Here is a 16,122-nt window from a genome sequence, read left to right on the forward strand (position 1 = left end):
CAGAGGGCTGTGTGCATCCAGACTGAGAGGAGGATGAAGGCTTAATTTTAAAGCGAAGAATGCTGAGAGATGGAGGTGCAGGAACTTTCTGGTGTCAATGACTACTTGTGTTGTCTAAGTGTTGGAGCCTGGTAGCCCAACTGCTCTGTCTGGAGCATCCTTCCTTCTAGCGTCTGGGGTTTTTTGAGCACTAACTCAACAGTGAGTGGGGTTTTCCAAGATGAGATCCCTTAACGGAAATGTTTGCAAACTCCAGAATATTGCCTTTTGATGATCTAGGCAGTGTTTGCTGTCAAATAGCAGTAGATGTTTATGTACTGAGGCATAAGGGGCTAGTACTGATTAATGGTGGGCTTCAGTTAAGATGAATTACAGGTGCTAAAGTAAGGAAAAACTCAGTTTTAGCACTGATTAAAAGCAATGCAGAAAGTGATGGAGCAAGGCCACCCAGTCAGAGTTGTGCTCCCAGCAAAAACTGGCAGTTATCGGAAGCTTTACCTGCTCTGTGCATGAATAATGCACCTTGCTGACATGGTGAAGAAAATGATGCTGTTTGCTCCCACCCGCAGTACATCCAGTGTGAAAAGGAACCCACCACCTTCACTGCAAAGACTTCACTACCACGATGCGTTGATTTCGATTCCAAAATTTTGAGAAGAAACTGATGAGACTTCCACCTCTTTTCCCATTCTTGAGGATTCTTACCTGTTGCTTGGTTTTATCTGAACGGGTATGCGGTCAGCTATGGCTGTGAATCAAAACGGCAGATCAAAAGAAATCGATATTGCAGTACTACCGTGAGCACCTCCGCTGCACACGTGAGCCAGCGCCGTCAGCAGCGGCCGTGCGACGCGGGGTGTTTGAACGAGGCCCGGGCAGTGCTCGAGCCCCCGGCCGCCACCGAGCGCTCTCCCCGCGCCGCCCGCTCCCGCCCGCCGCCAGCTCCCGCCCTTCCGGCGCCGCCCTCGCCACGCCTCGATCGCGAAGGGAGGGCGGTGCTGCCCAATCGGACGCTGTCTCGGCCGCGTTGCCGGGCAGAGGCCGTGCCGGCGCGGGGCGGTGGCGGCGGGCTGAAGGAGGCGCCGGTAAGCCAATTGCGGCGGCCGAGGCAGCCGCGAAGGGGCGGCGCCGGCGGCGGGTGGCGGGATGGCGGCGGCGATGGCGAGCGCGGCGGAGCGGGCGGTGCTGGTGAGTCGGGAGAGGGCGAGTCGGGCGGAGGGCCCGCCGTTGCCGTGGGCTAGTCCGGCGAGCGGCGGCGGCGGCCCGGCCGGGCCCCCCCCGCGGGCCCTGTTCCGGCCGGGCCCGGGCGGGGAGCCGCACCCCCCCCCCCCCCGAGGCTGGCACCTGGGCGGCGGCGCAGGCCGTTCCCTGCCGCCGGCTCCCCGCGCCCGGGCTGAGGCGCCCAGCGAGGGGCCGCCCGGTCACCGCTGCGTGGGCCGTGGGGCAGCTGCTGCGGCGGGCCCCGCGGGGCGGCGCCCGGCCGTGCGGCCGGGACAGCCTTCGGGGCGGGCCCCGGGCTCCGTTGCCGTGCTGCCCGCGGGCCCGCGGCCGCCCAGCAGGCCGAGGTGTCCCCCAGCCTCCCCCTTGGGCTGCTTCGACGGCCTCCGCTTCGGCGTTCCTCCCCTGGGCAGCACGAGGGCTGGCTGCCATGGACGCCGCTCCTCGCGCTGTCGCCGGTGAGGCCGGAGGCAGGTCAGTGCCGGCGGCGGTCCTGCTTACGGTAAACAGTGAAATGTGTTAGGTGACCTTGAGTTTTTCATAGTCAGTCCGACACGCTGCTTGATGGAAGAGCAGACCTAGCAAATGGCAGGCGGGCACGGCAAAGCAGCCTTGTTGACTTGATAAAGGTGGGAAGGACGTAGACCAGCTGACACTGCAGACATCTCCGGGCACACGAGCTGCAGGAGGTAGTGAAAACTTCCTATCCAGGGAGGGAATTTTAGAGATGCATCCAGGCTGGGTGGAGAGCCACATGTGGAAACCAGATTTTTCTAAAGGTCATGCGATTTGGAGTGATATGACTAGCATTCCTCAAAAATACAGATGCGTAGTGCGCAGACATGGTGAACGCACTTGTCTTAGTGTGAAATTAATACAGGGTGGGGGGAGATCTTTTGCTGTCGCTAGGGGGATGAAAGACACCAGTGATGATTTGAAGTAGAAACATCTGCGTGGCAACAGTGGGGTGGTGGAGGCACTAAAGGCATCTGCTGTACCTACGTGATTTCTGTTCCTTTGGGAACCTGGAGGGGAGCGAGTGTTACAGAGAACAAAAGAGCAAGGAATCCAGTACGTCAGTATGATGCCCAGAAACCCAAAACAGAATTAAATGGTGAAAGTCAGTGGTCCTGTACCCACATTGGTACAGATAACAGACTCCTACCTAGGTTTGCTGTGTGTACCTGCTTTGCGTGAACGTTTGTTGAAACAAAACTGTCCTTGTCCTACTCTTTGTTGAGATAACTCTTGCATAAGGCGATGACACATCAGTGAGTAGTTATTTTGTGTTTCTCGCAGTGATCAAGAACTGTCTAGCAGAGAAACCACAGGCATAAATTTCTGAGTTGACCACACCTTTCCAATTTTTCTGTGGGTAACCTGCTCAATTCATTCCCTTCCAGTACTTTCCACATGGAAAATTTCTCCTTTCTTACAAGGTAGCAAGTGTCAATCTCTTCTTTGTCCCTTGCTTGCTTCTGTCCCCACTTCTCTGATGATCCTCTGCTTGGGGTCTTGTGATTTGACAGAAATGCTTGGCTGTAGTTTGAGGATCTGCTTTGTACAGGCTTCTCTGTAGCAGACAACTGATTGAGGCCTGAGGCAGTGTGTCATCAGATCTGAACTTGCTTGTTACTGAATTTGCCCAAGTGACTGGGGGTCCTCAGCCTTTCTTTCCCCGCACCCACTTCTCAGTTTAGCTTTGTTTTTAGGCTGCTGTTGCTTGGTAAAATGCCACTGGGGGGGGAGGAGGAGGATTTTAGGTTTTGTCTTTGTTTCTCACCATCTAATTGGCAACAAATTTGTCCACAAGTTGAGTCTGTTTTGCCCCTGATGGTAAATGGTAAGGGATCTCCCTGTGTTTATCTCCACCCACGAGCTTTTCATCTTATTTCCTCCCCCGATCCTGTTGAGGAGGGGTAGTGGGAGAGGCTGGGTGGGTGTCTGGCAGCCAGCCAGCCAGCCAAGGTCAGCCCACCCCAGCAGCTTAAAAAGATGCCCCAGAATTTGAAGCAGCAGGATCTGTACTTTGCTCCAAAATTCACATCCCGTGCTGCCTGTTCTTTCCTAATTCTCTGATTATTGATACAGTGACTTGTATGAATGCTGCTTTGTTAAACAAAGTCAAAACAAGTATGAGGAAATTCATTTGGCTGGGGCGGAGAAGTGGAGAGTAAGGCCTTTCAACAAATCAGGAAGAAATCTTTTTCTTCTCCTACTAGCATGTGATTTAAACAGAATGGACATAGCAGTATACTTAGAACTTAAATAATTTTCATATGTGCCTGACAGATTTATTTCTAGTGTTTGACTTCTAATGATTCCACTGCTATCTTTCCACAACGTAGGAAGAAGAATTTAAATGGCTTTTACAAGAAGAGGTCCATGCTGTTTTGAAACAGCTGCAGGATATTTTGAAGGTAAGGTTAATTTGCTTCATCTGTTTTTTGTGCTGTGGGTTTGTTTGCTTTCCCACATGAGGAATGGCGGTAGATTTCCCCTGGAGGAAAAAATTCTTGGTAGAGGTTGCACAGAAAGGTCCATCATGCATGTCCAGTGCTGTCCCAAGTGTTTGCTCTGGTCTCGAGGACTCACAGTAAAGCTGATTTCCCCTAGATTGCTCTGTTCTTGACCCTCTTTGCTGAGAGAGCTGCTTTGAAATGGCACATGGAGGCAGCCACACCTGTCTGCCAGGGATTTGCCCGAGATGTGAATATTTTCTGGAACAGAGAATCTGTATCTGCCTGTAACTCTGTCATGTGATGGTGGAAACGAGCACCATAGCCTTTAGCTGACAAGCTGCTACTTACGCAGTAATTAGTAGCATGCACTCTCCTCATTCAAAAGCATCCTTCCCTCGATATACCCACTTCTCTGCTGGTACCTGCCCTTCTCAGAGGCATGAAGTGTTCAGCTGAAGCAGGCCTGCAGAACCTTTCGCCAGCCTGAGTGTGGGCTGCCGGGTTCAGCTCTTTCCAGGCAGCCAGGTGGTGAACTGGCCAAAGGGGACTGTGTGCATGAGAGTTGACTGCTCTCCTGCTAGGTTAGTTTTCAACAGGCCCAGCCCCTTAACGCTCTGAGGTTTCGGTGGGGGTTAGTGGGTGATGCAAGAGCAGGGGCAAAAATGTGGAGGTGAGGGGTGGGTGCCAGAGGAGGTAGGAGTGCCGTAGTGCTGACCCAGGACGTGACTCAGAAGCAGGTGACAATAACCTGCAGTATCTGTATAAATAGTATCTGTTTTGAGGAATTTGTTATAGTTTTAAGGGTGAAGTGTGATTAAAGGACAGTCTCCAGCCAGTGTAACCAGTCAGGAGGGCTGATTTTTCACTCCAGACTTCCCACATGGGTAAGGGACCAGTGGCACTTGCGCTGTGCAGCCCGGGGCAGTAAGAGCATGCTGAGAAAGGGGCAGTGCCAGGGCACCCAAGGGTATGCAGGGCTGGGCTGCACAGAGTGTCGCTCCTGCTGCAGATGCCTTGGCGACCCTGGCCAGCTGGGCACTGGCCGCCTTGCCTGGCTCTGGGGCACGGAGCTGGAGTGCGGGATTTCCAACGCCTTTTGCCATGAGCTGCACACACTGAGCCTTCTCCTGGGCTGTGTCTGTCCTGCAGGAGGGTGAAGGAAAATCCATGTCCTCTGCTAGGCGGGTTGTGGGAGGCTTGCAAACGTGACCGCTCCACATTCAGCCACTTGCTGGAGTCTGCGTTTCTGCTCTTGCCTTGTCTTTGTTCCTGGCTTGCGATGGGCTGGGCCCAGGTGGACGCTCCAGCACTCACTATGTCCTCTCTTGGGCAGGAGGCCTCTCAGCGGTTCACCCTGCCCACCAGCAGCTCAGGAGGAGCTGTCAAGCAGGAGAACTTTGTGCTGAGCACATCGGGGTAAGTGGTCGTGGCGGTCAGTGGGTCGCTGCTGCTCTGCCAGGCCGCGCCGGTGGGGGCTGCCGGCCCCGCTGCCGGCAGTGCCTGTGTTTGTGCCGGGGGCTTCCCTCTGTAGCCAAGGTCGCTGTTCCTCGAGCGTCTGCGGCGAAGTCCCTACAGCACCCCCAGGGTGAAGGGCTTTTCTTTAACAGGAGATTTCGCCGTGAGGAAAACAAACAGACAAACTCTCACGGCAGGTTAACATAACGGTCTGTAGCCATGTTCCAGGGGCTGCCTTAGCCAGACTTGTGCTGTTCCCTACTGATACCGATAATATAGTCATTGATTCCCAACCACATGCTGGTGTGTTGCATCAGTGTGCTGCTGTCAGCAGTTTTGCCAAGGGGCATTTTTCTAATTCTGGGTGCAGGGAGTTGCAGTTACAAGTCCTGAATTCTGCTCTTGGCTCAGTTTCTAGAGCAAACTGAGACCTGTGCAGAAGGTGCTATTGAAGTGCAGTTCTGAAATAGCTGTCCGTTTTTTGATCTTCAACATAGGCCTTGGTCTGAATAGCTGCGCTCTGGCGGAGATCACAAGCTTGTTGCAAAGTAGTAGACCTTAGTAACAGCATGGTGAGCATTGTATAGAATGGTGCGATGATTCAGTATTGGGTTTGAAGGTTGCATTGATTCTGGTTTTCATTCATTGTTGTTGCAAGGTGGGTCTTAAAAAGTGTTGATCTAAAGAGTCTCTGCCTAGTGTATTAAAATGTAAGGTATGGCTAAACTGAGTTCTTGAAGGCCTAGGTGCTTCAGTCTTCCCCCACTGTTGGTGTGAGCCATCTTGCAGGACCTTTTAAAGGGTTTGGGGGGGGGGGTTTTTTGTTTATTTAGGGTTTTTTTCTTGAGCGGGGGGGACAGGATGGGGGGGGGGCGTAGCTTTCAACTCCCATATAAACCACCTAGCATTCCAATGTCAGTAATTAATCTAGTATCTTGCGTTTGTGCCTGCTAGAGCTGTTTGTAACAGCAACCAAATTGTTGATAAGTAATACGTGAAATAAGCATGGGATCAGAAATGAAAGTAACGTTTTAGTCAGGGCAGTTAGGGTGAGGTGGCTCATGAAGAATATGACAGCAGCTGGCTGCAGGCCAGGAGCTGAGGACTTGAAAGTATGTGTTCATCTGCATCCCCCAGCTGACCCCTGGAAGGAAGGAAACTTGGTTAGCTTCATGGGCCAGGGAGGGGTGGTGTTGGGTTAGCAGTTTCAGTAGGTGTCTCTTGCCTCCTGTGACTTGTGTTGCCCAGCTCTTTCTTCTCATTCCAGCACAGACCAGGTGAAAGGTGTGTTGACGCTGCAGGGAGATGCCCTGTGTCAAGCTGTGAGTACTTGCCGTGCTGCTGCTTCTTGCTTTGTACTACCATCAAGGGGTGGGAGTCATCCTTATTACACTTTGATGACCTCAAGGGAGAGGTCATCCTTATTATGCTTTATCAGTCTTCCTTAGTAGGCCTTAAATCCTTAATGTTTCAGCAACTGTTGAAATTTGTCAACATCCAGCATCTAACACCCGCCCCCCCCCCACTCTCTGTGGTGAGTGGTGGAGTCGATTTTCATGGGGATTCCTTGCCTTTAATGCCTTTGTTGTGCAAGATCAAATTTCCTTGGGGGCCTTCTGAGATGAGGTCATGTGTCCTGCCTGGATCTCAACTCACTAAATGCCTTTCAATTTATCCTTTGTATTAACACTTTCCTTTAGGAGGACTGAAGTTCTCGCCACGCCAGGACTGCTGAAAGCAGCTTGCCAAGATGGTCTGGGAGACAGAATGGAGTGGGACTGGCAGTCTCCATGTTCTGCTTGCTCTCATGTGTTTGTTTCTTTCTTCAAGGACGTTAATCTGAAAATGCCCAGAAATAATCAGCTCCTGCACTTCGCATTTCGGGAAGACAAGCAGTGGAAATTGCAGCAGGTACTTTAGATGCCTGCCCCTCTGTAGCATCTGCGCCCTCCAAGCAGTAGCTGTAGCCGCTCGCTTTCTGAGAGAGAAGGTTATGTCCATCCCACATTAGCTCCACTGGTAAAAGCTAAGGGAGGAAACAGATGCAGTTAAATTCAGTTATGGTGTTAGGAGAGAGAGGTGGGTTCTGCTTGTTCCTGAAACACCAGCGAGCTGAAGGCTGTCTGCATAGCAGTCATAATCCTTTAAAAGGAGTGCCTAGGGTGCCTGTGCAGTACTGGCCTTGTGTCTGCTTGTAAAACCCAGGCTAGCAGGGCAAAGAGCAACTTCAGAGGCTTTGAGTAGCTTGCTTTCATTCTCTTATGGAAGCATTTCTTTATGTTGAGAACAAATCCCACCACATTGTGCTCTTGTAGCATAGCCAAGTTCCCTCAGTTAAGGAGTTAAAGGGATGTGGCTGTCCAGAACGTTCAATCTCTTTCCCAACATTTTGCTCTGAGATACCTAGTTTCAGGACCTGATCTAGTGCCTCATCTTGAAGACACAGTTTCTCACAGTTACTTTGTTATAGCTGAGTAGGTTGGAGAAAGATGTATTCCATGTGCTTCACTATGCCATGGCTCAGCTTTTTCTAGGTGATCAGTGCATTTGGTATTGAGTGCAGTTTCCAACGGCTGCTTTGGCAGCGGAGTGAAAGCTCTCCCCAGTAACTTTGTAGAAATCTAGAAAATTGTGTACTTGAGATGTTAACCCCAAACTTGACTGAGTTTGTTTATGCCTCGCAACAAGGCAAGGAAGTTTTTGTGTTAACACTCAGCAGTGCATCCTATTTTGTGGCTGTTTTCTACTGCTGCCTGGTTGATAGGCTTTTACCAGCTTTTATGGAAAACACCTTTATTTACTTGTGAGAGATTTGTGTTCTAATGTTGTTCAGATGTGGAATGTGAGTGCCTAAAGGACCCTGTGCAGAAGCATTTACAGTGATTATGTGGAGATCTTTGTCCTGTCTGAATTAAAAATTAGTATCTCGAAGTATTGTGAGTTTCTTCCCTTAGTGAGTGGTGCCAGCTGGAGTTTTGTTTCTCTATGCAAAGTCAAGTCATCGGTAAGAAATTGTACTATAGGCACGTTTTTGAGGAACACAAGTGCAGGCACACAAGTTTCAAGGAACTTGATTAGAAAACAGAGCAAAATCAAGGGGGAATAGGAATGAAGCAAGTCCTTATAATAACAGGATTGGCATTGTGGGACTGGGTAACACTGCCAGGGTAACTTAGCTTGCTTGAAAGCATCTGGGAGATGTAAAGGCTGGAAGTGGTGACGTTTGGAGATGCCATAGCCCAAGTACCTGCAGAATCTCTCTGCAGTCTGACAATGGACTTTATCATATCTCTCTTCTCTCTGTAGCCTCCAGTGCCTTGTGTTTTCTAAGAGCAGGGCTATTCTGTGATCCCTGAGCTCTGGATGAGAAGGAACCAGTGTCCAGATCTATGCCAGGGAGGCCTCTACAAGGCTGAGCTGGGATTTGAGACTGCTGGGGAGCAGTGTAGATGTATTGGAACTACAAATATCCCAAGCTGTGTTATCCATCTCCCAGCAGCCACCTCTCATACAGGCTTCCCTGCTTACCTTTTCCGTTTATTGCACCTTCTGATTTACCCCTTTGCTTTTTTACAATTTTCCTGCTGCTGCCTGGAACTGAACACAAGTCAGTTTCTCCAAGGGCCATTTTCTTCTTCCTCTGCTTTGTCCTTGCTACCATGAAAACACTGGGATACACCTATTGACCTTGCTTTGATAGTTGTCTCCTGGCTGCAAGCGGTCTTGCTTGAGAGGGACTTGAGCCAGCTGTGTCCTGAGTCTGGTCAAGTTCCACACAAGCAGCACAATGGCAGCTTCTTGGTGATGGAGATAACTGTCAACCCCAACAATTATAGTTTAGAAGGACTCTGGAATATTGCCAGAGACACTATATTAGAAATCAATGTTTGCTGCTCACTGCTGCTATTGATGTAATTTATGTCATTGGTTTTAGCTCTAATAGTTCCTAAGGAAGAAATCATTATTCATGTTGCTAGACCTGACTGCCGTATACCATCAACAGTGAGGATTCCTACCTGAACAGTCATGATCAGCGCCCTCCCAGCATGAGAGTGCCTGATGTCACTCTTCCTTCACGGCAGCAGCAATATTTTTATTGACAATCCAGGTTGTAGCTATCAGACTGTTCTGCATCTCCAGTCCTTGAGTGAAGAACCCAATAACGCATCTGGGCAGCAGTGGTAGATTTGTGTTAGCGAGTGTCTGGTACTCAGAGAGAAATGGCCTTAACATTTGAGAAGTCACCATTTTCTTAGGGCCAATGAGATAATCAGGGAAACCTCTACTTCCTAGTATGTATTATAGAGAGTGTTTCTTTAATAGGGCTGCATTTGTACCTTTGCAGATCCAGGATGCTAGAAACCATGTTAACCAAGCCATTTACCTGCTTATGAACAGAGACGTAAACTACCAGTTCAAAACAGGCTCGGAAGTTCTCAAGGTGAGGAGAAAGCCCTCTCTATTTAGGTAGGAAAATGCATTTTTCTTCCCTCCATTTGTTGTTTTGAACACAGTTAATGCACATTACAGCCTTGAGTGTCTTACTGGAAATGGATTCTCCAGTTGTACCCGTATATACCTCTGTCAAGGAGTATCCATGTGACCTCATATTTGATATGAATCTATACCAGTTTAGCATCAGTAACAGGGTTGTACGTCATGGTGAATGGTAATCTGAGCAGTCAGTGCCCTGTTGCACAGCAGTGATTTTCTGGGAGCATCTCCCTTGATCTTTTTTGGTTGATGTGGTTACTCAGCTCATGCTCTTCCCTGTCAGTGCTTTTGGCAAGAGAAGAAATGAGGCAGTCATCAGCAAACAAAAGATTACAGTTAGTAGTCATGATTTACTGACGATTTGAAAGTGACTTCTCACTTGCTAGCAGTAGTTGATGCAGTCTGATACAGACCAGCTGCTGCGTGACAATAACGCCCAGCCCTCTGCTTGGAAACGCTCTCTGAAGCTACTGTTGTTTCAACTTACTCATTAGAATCCATCACAATATCAAACATGAGAAAGCTAAACCTTTTAAGTCTCCACATTGGCAAGGGCTGCTAATAGGAAGAAGCTAGGTAATAAAACTATTTCCTTTTTACTTTCAGGTGGAAGTAGGGGGGAGAAATTAGTCATAATAGAAAATGCCTTCACATTAGCAGTCATGGGCTCTATAACAGACATATGTTGCTTCCCAGTTTTTTTCTGGAAAAGGAAGTCTGCCCAAATAGAGCCTCTGAACTGTGGTTTCTGGCAGGATTGGACTCAATGAGCTAGTTCTTTTCTCTAGTGCCCTAGCTCATAGATGGTTATGAACAGGGGGTCTCATTCACCAGTTGTTGTACCTGTGATGTGGGAATGGGGAGAACTAGAAAACAGCTTGTTGTTTTTCCTTAATGCCTGCTCTTCAGCAGAGCTGATGATGAGTTTGTCGATACTTCTGGGGCATCAGTAATTGATCTCATGTTCTCTTCTTATTCCTCTAATGAATAGCTGTTCTCTCTTCAGTCCCTGGTATTAAAAACTCCTGGCCTGTCTCACGAGTGTCTATGATGGTGGTAACAGTTAAACTGCATTTATGTGGGAGCCACCCCTTCCCAATAAGTCCCTGAATCCCTGGAAGGGCAAGGGAGGGGTGGTGGGGGTTGGAGTGTTGTAACACTTGCAAAAGGCTGTAGGATGCTGCAGCACACTATCCAGAGCTCTCCAGGGATTGCCACTCAGCAGTGTACTGTATGTTATCTTGTAGCTTATGGATGCTGTGATGTTACAGCTCTCAAGAGCCCGAAATCGGCTTACCACTCCAGCCACTCTGACTCTACCAGAGATTGCCTCCAGTGGTCTCACTGTAAGTATGTGGTAGTCTAGATCTCCATACAGTCTGGCAGCATGCAACAGTTAGGATATTGTGCTACATCCTGGTGGAAGTGGATTTCTGAAGTGTCTCCCGAGGCCGAAAGAGACAGCTGAAGTAGGTACAAACCCTGAGCATTTTGGGGTGCTCTGTATCTTCCTGTGGGAAAGCAGATGACTTGGGCATGAAGACTCTGGTTCTCAGAGGGTAAGTTCTGTTCTCTGCCCAGGAATCTTGTCCAGGGATGATTTGCCCTTGTGAACACTGCTCCATCCTCTTTTGTCACCATCGTGCGTGCACCATTTGATCAAGTGCAGCAAGAGGAACAACCATTGCCTGCAAGCTGCTCAGTCTTTGTTTCTTTTCTAATGTCCCTCTCGCTATGGGGTAACTGCAGTATGGCTTAGAAAAATGTAGTGATTTGCCAGCATTAGAAATAATGGTTCTTTCACTGACAAAGAAACTGCTTATTTTCTCACCAGAAAATGTTCACCCCTGCTCTGCCTCCAGACATCCTTGTGAATTTCTATATTAACCTGAATAAGCTGTGCCTGACTGTCTACCAGCTCCATGTGCTGCAGCCCAGCACAACCAAGGTGACACCTACTATCTCTTGAGCCTTGTTTATTTACCTCTCCCTGCCTCGCACTGTGAGGAGGAGATCACGCTGCTATGTAGTGCAATGTTATATGCATAAGATAATGCAGAAATGACTGTAGCTGGTGTTAAGTGTCTGTGTTTAGTCTGCTGCAGATGGAACACGGGCTCTAACTCTAGTTTGGGGCATGGCCACATAGCACAGAAGAAAATACCAGTGCTCTCGAGAAAGCCATTAACTATTTTTTGCCAAGTAATGCTTTATCATACATATAGTTTGATAATTTTGGAAGGGCATAATTGTATTAATCCAGTTTACATCGAAGTAGCTATCTTGGGTTTTCTGGTTGGAGTTTTGATGGATATGTTTCTGCTTCACCTGTTGCATTTGGGTCAGCTTGATATCCTTTAAAAACAGAATTAAACTCTTACACTTTATGAAATGCAGTCCTTCCACAAGGATATTTTTCCTAAAATCTATTTTTTGTTTTTCTTCTGGATCTTCTCATCTTATTTTTGTGGTGCTAAAATTTGGAGCTAAGTTGGACTGAGCTGCTGTGTAGAATTTTTTTCATGAAGGAGCAGGAAGGGATCAAATTACACAGATTCCATATAAATGGAGTATTCAGGCAGATACAGGATAGGCATTTCTTGATGTCAGGCTATTAAAAGTGCAAACCTTAAACATCCTCCTTCTAAGTAGTTTGTTTACTGTGTCAAAATCCTAATGGCTTTTTCTTTCTCCTCTAGAACTTCAAGCCTGCTGGAGGATCCATTTTACACAACCCTGGAGCCATGTTGTAAGTACAGTCACTACAAGGGCTGCGTAACAGGTGTAGGTGTATGCTGAGGATGAGATCCAAATGGCTGTACACATTTTGATTGTAGCATCTGTTAAGTGGAGAAGCTGGATTGAGCCACTTAACTGTGGCTGTGGCTGTGAATGCACAGGTGCCCATAATAGTGTTTCTTTAATGACTTGGTCATAAAGGCCCAAAGATGTGACTTTTCAGGATACAGCCCACCCATACAGTGCCATGAGTTTGTCTAGAGATGAGAGTTGTCAGCCAAAATGAACATTAGGTTATTGGCATTGCCATCTGCATGTGCTGCCTTTGTGCCTCTCTGAAAAGTGGTAAAGTTTCTAGTTATTAGATTTAGCTTAACTCTGAAGATGATCAGAGGTAGACTAAGAGTTTGCATTGTATAACTTTACCAGGTACTGTTTTAAATGTAGTAGAAATCATAGTGATCTCTTCTGTGAGAATGGAGGACAGTTGAGTTTTGTATTCTGTGCTGTTGTGTGTGAAGCTGTGCTCTTATTTTTTTCCCCCACTCCAGTGAGTTTGGCAACCAGCGGTATGAAGTCAGCCATGTCCATAAAGTGGAATGTGTTGTACCATGGTTAAATGATGCCCTTGTCTTCTTCACAGTTTCACTGCAGCTTTGCCAGCAACTGAAGGACAAGGTAATGGCCTTAGAGAAGGGCCTTTGTTTTTAACTCTGGATTTTGAGAGGACATCAGATCTCCTAAAAATCTGATGTGGTGTTATTCTGTACAACTTACGTATAAACTGAAAACAAGTGATGAGTCAATGTTTTGGAGCAAGGGAGCTGGCTGCACTGCCAGCAGGCAGCCATCTGGGATAAGTGTAGTAGTGTGGCAGATGTCTTTGCTGAACTAGTGACCTGATGGAGAGGAGCAGGTAGACACTTTTGTGCTCTCAGTCACGAGCTGGATGTGAGGAAATGCCAGGGTACTGGAGAGGAGGTATGGAGACCTCAGCGAAATAGGTTGCAGTAGACCAGCATTCAGTTCCAGCTCTGCAGCTGACCTGGCTGCCGCCTTGAGCGAGTAACTTTGTGCTCCAAGCCTCTTCAGTGACAACAGCAGCAAATCTGCCCTTGTGCAATGCAGTGGTGGAGTGTGTAATGCTGTACAGCTCAATCTTCATGCACACATTATATGCTCTTTCTTCTGTGGCCCAAGGGATACAGGAACTTACCTTCTTTTCTTCTTGCTTTCCAGATATCTGTTTTCTCCAGTTACTGGAACTACAGGCCGTATTAATTCTCCGTGCAGTGTCCAAGACCTTACAGTACTTCCAGTGTCTCTCTTTTTGTTTTCAACATGCCAGCTGAGTCCAGGTCAGCCTGAGGAGTGCTGTGGTTCGCTACCATGTGGCCCTCCGTAGGGTAGGGTCAGTGTATTCAGAGACACAATTTCAGTAGGCTTGTCTGGGACTGCTGCATAAGCAGGGCACCAAGCAATGCTGTGTGGTCGGTGAAAGCTTCCACCTGTCTTTGTTCTCGTGTGCTTTGTGTGGCTTACACTTTCCAAGCCTGTTATGAATTACACTAGTCCATTACAAGGCATGCGGAGTTGAGGACTACTCTCACTAACTGTATTTGCACACAGTGCTGTAACTAACTGCTGGACTGTGAGCTGGCTGGGAAGGGATGAAGACAGACTAATTTAACACACCACAAAAAGTGTAGGGCATGTTGCTCCATGTAGTGAAATATGTTGTGATCTGGTCCAGCTGTGCTTATAACTAGCCCTGAGCTTCTCCCTTTCCTATCTGTTCTGTCCATGCCCACGTTATTGATTCCCCTTTGGGGATATTCTTACTTGCTGCTGTTTGAACTCTTTTTTCCCTGGCATCAATGTGATAATACATTTTTTTTTTCTGAAGCCCTAGTTGGGCCAATTGGTTTTTTCCAGGTTTAGTATCTTGTTTTCACTGCCAGCCTTTGGAGCTGCCTCGGTACCTTGAGCACAACTGTGCAGTCTCACATCCTGTCATTAAATCCAAAGTGAGTACCATGTTGTTACTTTGATTTGCTGCCTACCTATGGATGCTACAGTATGTAACTCGTCCCTCTAGCCATTGATAACTGTGAAATAAAGATCCTCAGACCTGCCATGCTCCTATGGGCTGTCAGTGCTGAGAATGAAAGAGTATCAAAGATTATGTGCTCTCTTACAAGTGAGTGGCTGTTCTTAGTTATGCACGCTGGATTACGATTTGCCTTACTGGGAGGACAGTAGCGGTCTCTGGGCAGTTCCTTGAAGGCTGGGCCTGGTTTGTATAGCCTCAGCTCAGTGCTGTCTGACACCCAAGTACTACCTGAAGCACTTTTCCAAATTTCCCTTGATGGTAATGTTTGGAAGAGGCTGTCGGTACTGAGGCTGGGTTGGGTTGCCTCATGGAGCTGGCTGTTAAGTTATGTGGAAGCATCACCTGTCTCCTGCTTGGCTCCAACTAGCCCTGTCCAGCCTGTGTTTCTGGTGCCTTTCCTCACTGGAGTACCTTACCCAGGAGCCTACACGTGTGCTGAAGTGAAGACTGCAGGCTCACCAAGGTCCCTACAAAACGTCAGGGCCATTGGAGCCTATCTTGACAGCATGGTTGGAAAACACCAGGATCCTGGTGTTTTCCAAGCGCTCTCCAGAGCGCTGTGCTCAAAAGGAAGAGATCACAGAATGGTTCATGTTGGAAGGGGACCTCTGGAGTCCATCTGGTCCAATTCCCCTGCTCAAGCAGGGCCACCCAAAGCTGGTCTCCCAGGACCACGTCCAGATGGCTTTTGAATAGCTCCAAGGATGGAGACTAGAGGTAGGTATGTTGCTCTGTTTTGTTTTGTTTTGTTTTTTCCCCTGCATAGACCTCTGCTCTGGGCATATGTGGACTACCTTGTCTGCGACCTCCCTTTCTGTCCCTTTGTGAGATCCCTGGGATCCTGAGTGGGTTAGTGCCAGCCTTGTTACTGCTGCAGCCTCCTTGTCTGAGGACTTGACACTTGGTGCTGTGCTTGGTCTAATGCATGCTAATAATACAGGTTGCAGGCAATAACTGAGCCTACAAATGAGTACCAGGCTGTGACTGATGAATGTGTTTGTTAGTAAGTAATGAAAGGTGGAAGGTAGAGAGGGCCGGATGGGCTGATGCAATAGCGGACCCATTACTGATTCCAGTTAGTTAGCCTTATGACTAGCTGCGGTCATGACCCTGGGTATGCATTTACCAACCCTTGCTCTGTTCCAGACTATTCTCTGCTTAGAAAGTGGTTGCGCATGTGTGGAACTGCTCACCATTAAAAGCTTCTCAGATGAGAGTATTTTTGTGGTTAATAACATCGCTGGAGCTGTCTGTGCTCTTTAACCCGCCCTGTGTGTGGAGGAGGCTCCTTTTTTAATTCACACTGCTGTGTGCAGTCCGATCAATGTTGCCACATCCTCTCCATCTCAGCTTCCTGCTGATAGGGATATAACATGCAACCCAGTGTGTGTTGTTTTCTTCTGATTAAAATAGTCATCTTTGGTTCTGAAGGGCAGTAGTTTGCAAAATGGAATACTTGTCCTGATTCCAGCTCTGATATACGGTGGCTGTGTCATGAGCACTGCTAGGTGGCAGTGGTAGCTGCTACAGGACGCTGCCTAGATTACTGTTACAGAAGAACAGGGTAACAGCAAGGTAGGTGGGTTTCAACAGGAGAGGCTGGCCCAAAGGCCTGGGCTGGTACCCTGTGATTTGAAATAT

The 16,122-nt window shown here is 48.2% G+C and overlaps 1 protein-coding gene across 3 annotated transcripts; it reads left to right on the top strand.

Moving 5' to 3' along the window:
• Positions 1–1,067: 1,067 nt before the first annotated feature.
• ROGDI (rogdi atypical leucine zipper) lies at positions 1,068–14,543 on the top strand. Of its 3 annotated transcripts, XM_030001697.2 has the most exons (11): positions 1,071–1,188; positions 3,567–3,638; positions 5,014–5,096; positions 6,403–6,457; positions 6,966–7,046; positions 9,481–9,576; positions 10,877–10,975; positions 11,464–11,577; positions 12,329–12,378; positions 12,920–13,046; positions 13,608–14,543. In XM_030001697.2, the coding sequence occupies exons 1-11, from the start codon at positions 1,147–1,149 to the stop codon at positions 13,647–13,649; spliced, it is 861 nt and encodes a 286-aa protein (XP_029857557.1). In that variant the 5' UTR covers positions 1,071–1,146; the 3' UTR covers positions 13,650–14,543. The 3 variants fall into 3 exon arrangements, with proteins under 3 accessions (XP_040976134.1, XP_029857558.1, XP_029857557.1); XM_041120200.1 differs by lacking the exon at positions 9,481–9,576 and having other exon boundaries at positions 1,068–1,188; XM_030001698.2 differs by lacking the exon at positions 11,464–11,577 and having other exon boundaries at positions 1,069–1,188.
• Positions 14,544–16,122: the final 1,579 nt, after the last annotated feature.

The sequence above is a fragment of the Aquila chrysaetos genome, chromosome 25, assembly GCF_900496995.4.
Source record: "Aquila chrysaetos chrysaetos chromosome 25, bAquChr1.4, whole genome shotgun sequence".
In the NCBI taxonomy this organism is placed as follows: Eukaryota; Metazoa; Chordata; class Aves; order Accipitriformes; family Accipitridae; genus Aquila; species Aquila chrysaetos.

Coding starts and splice junctions, on each gene's coding strand:
- ROGDI (XM_030001697.2), top strand. CDS start 1,147: ATGGCGGCGGCGATGGCGAGCGCGGCGGAGCGGGCGGTGCTG. Junction 1,189..3,566: donor CGGCGGAGCGGGCGGTGCTG/GTGAGTCGGGAG, acceptor TCCACAACGTAG/GAAGAAGAATTTAAATGGCT. Junction 10,976..11,463: donor TTGCCTCCAGTGGTCTCACT/GTAAGTATGTGG, acceptor TTTTCTCACCAG/AAAATGTTCACCCCTGCTCT.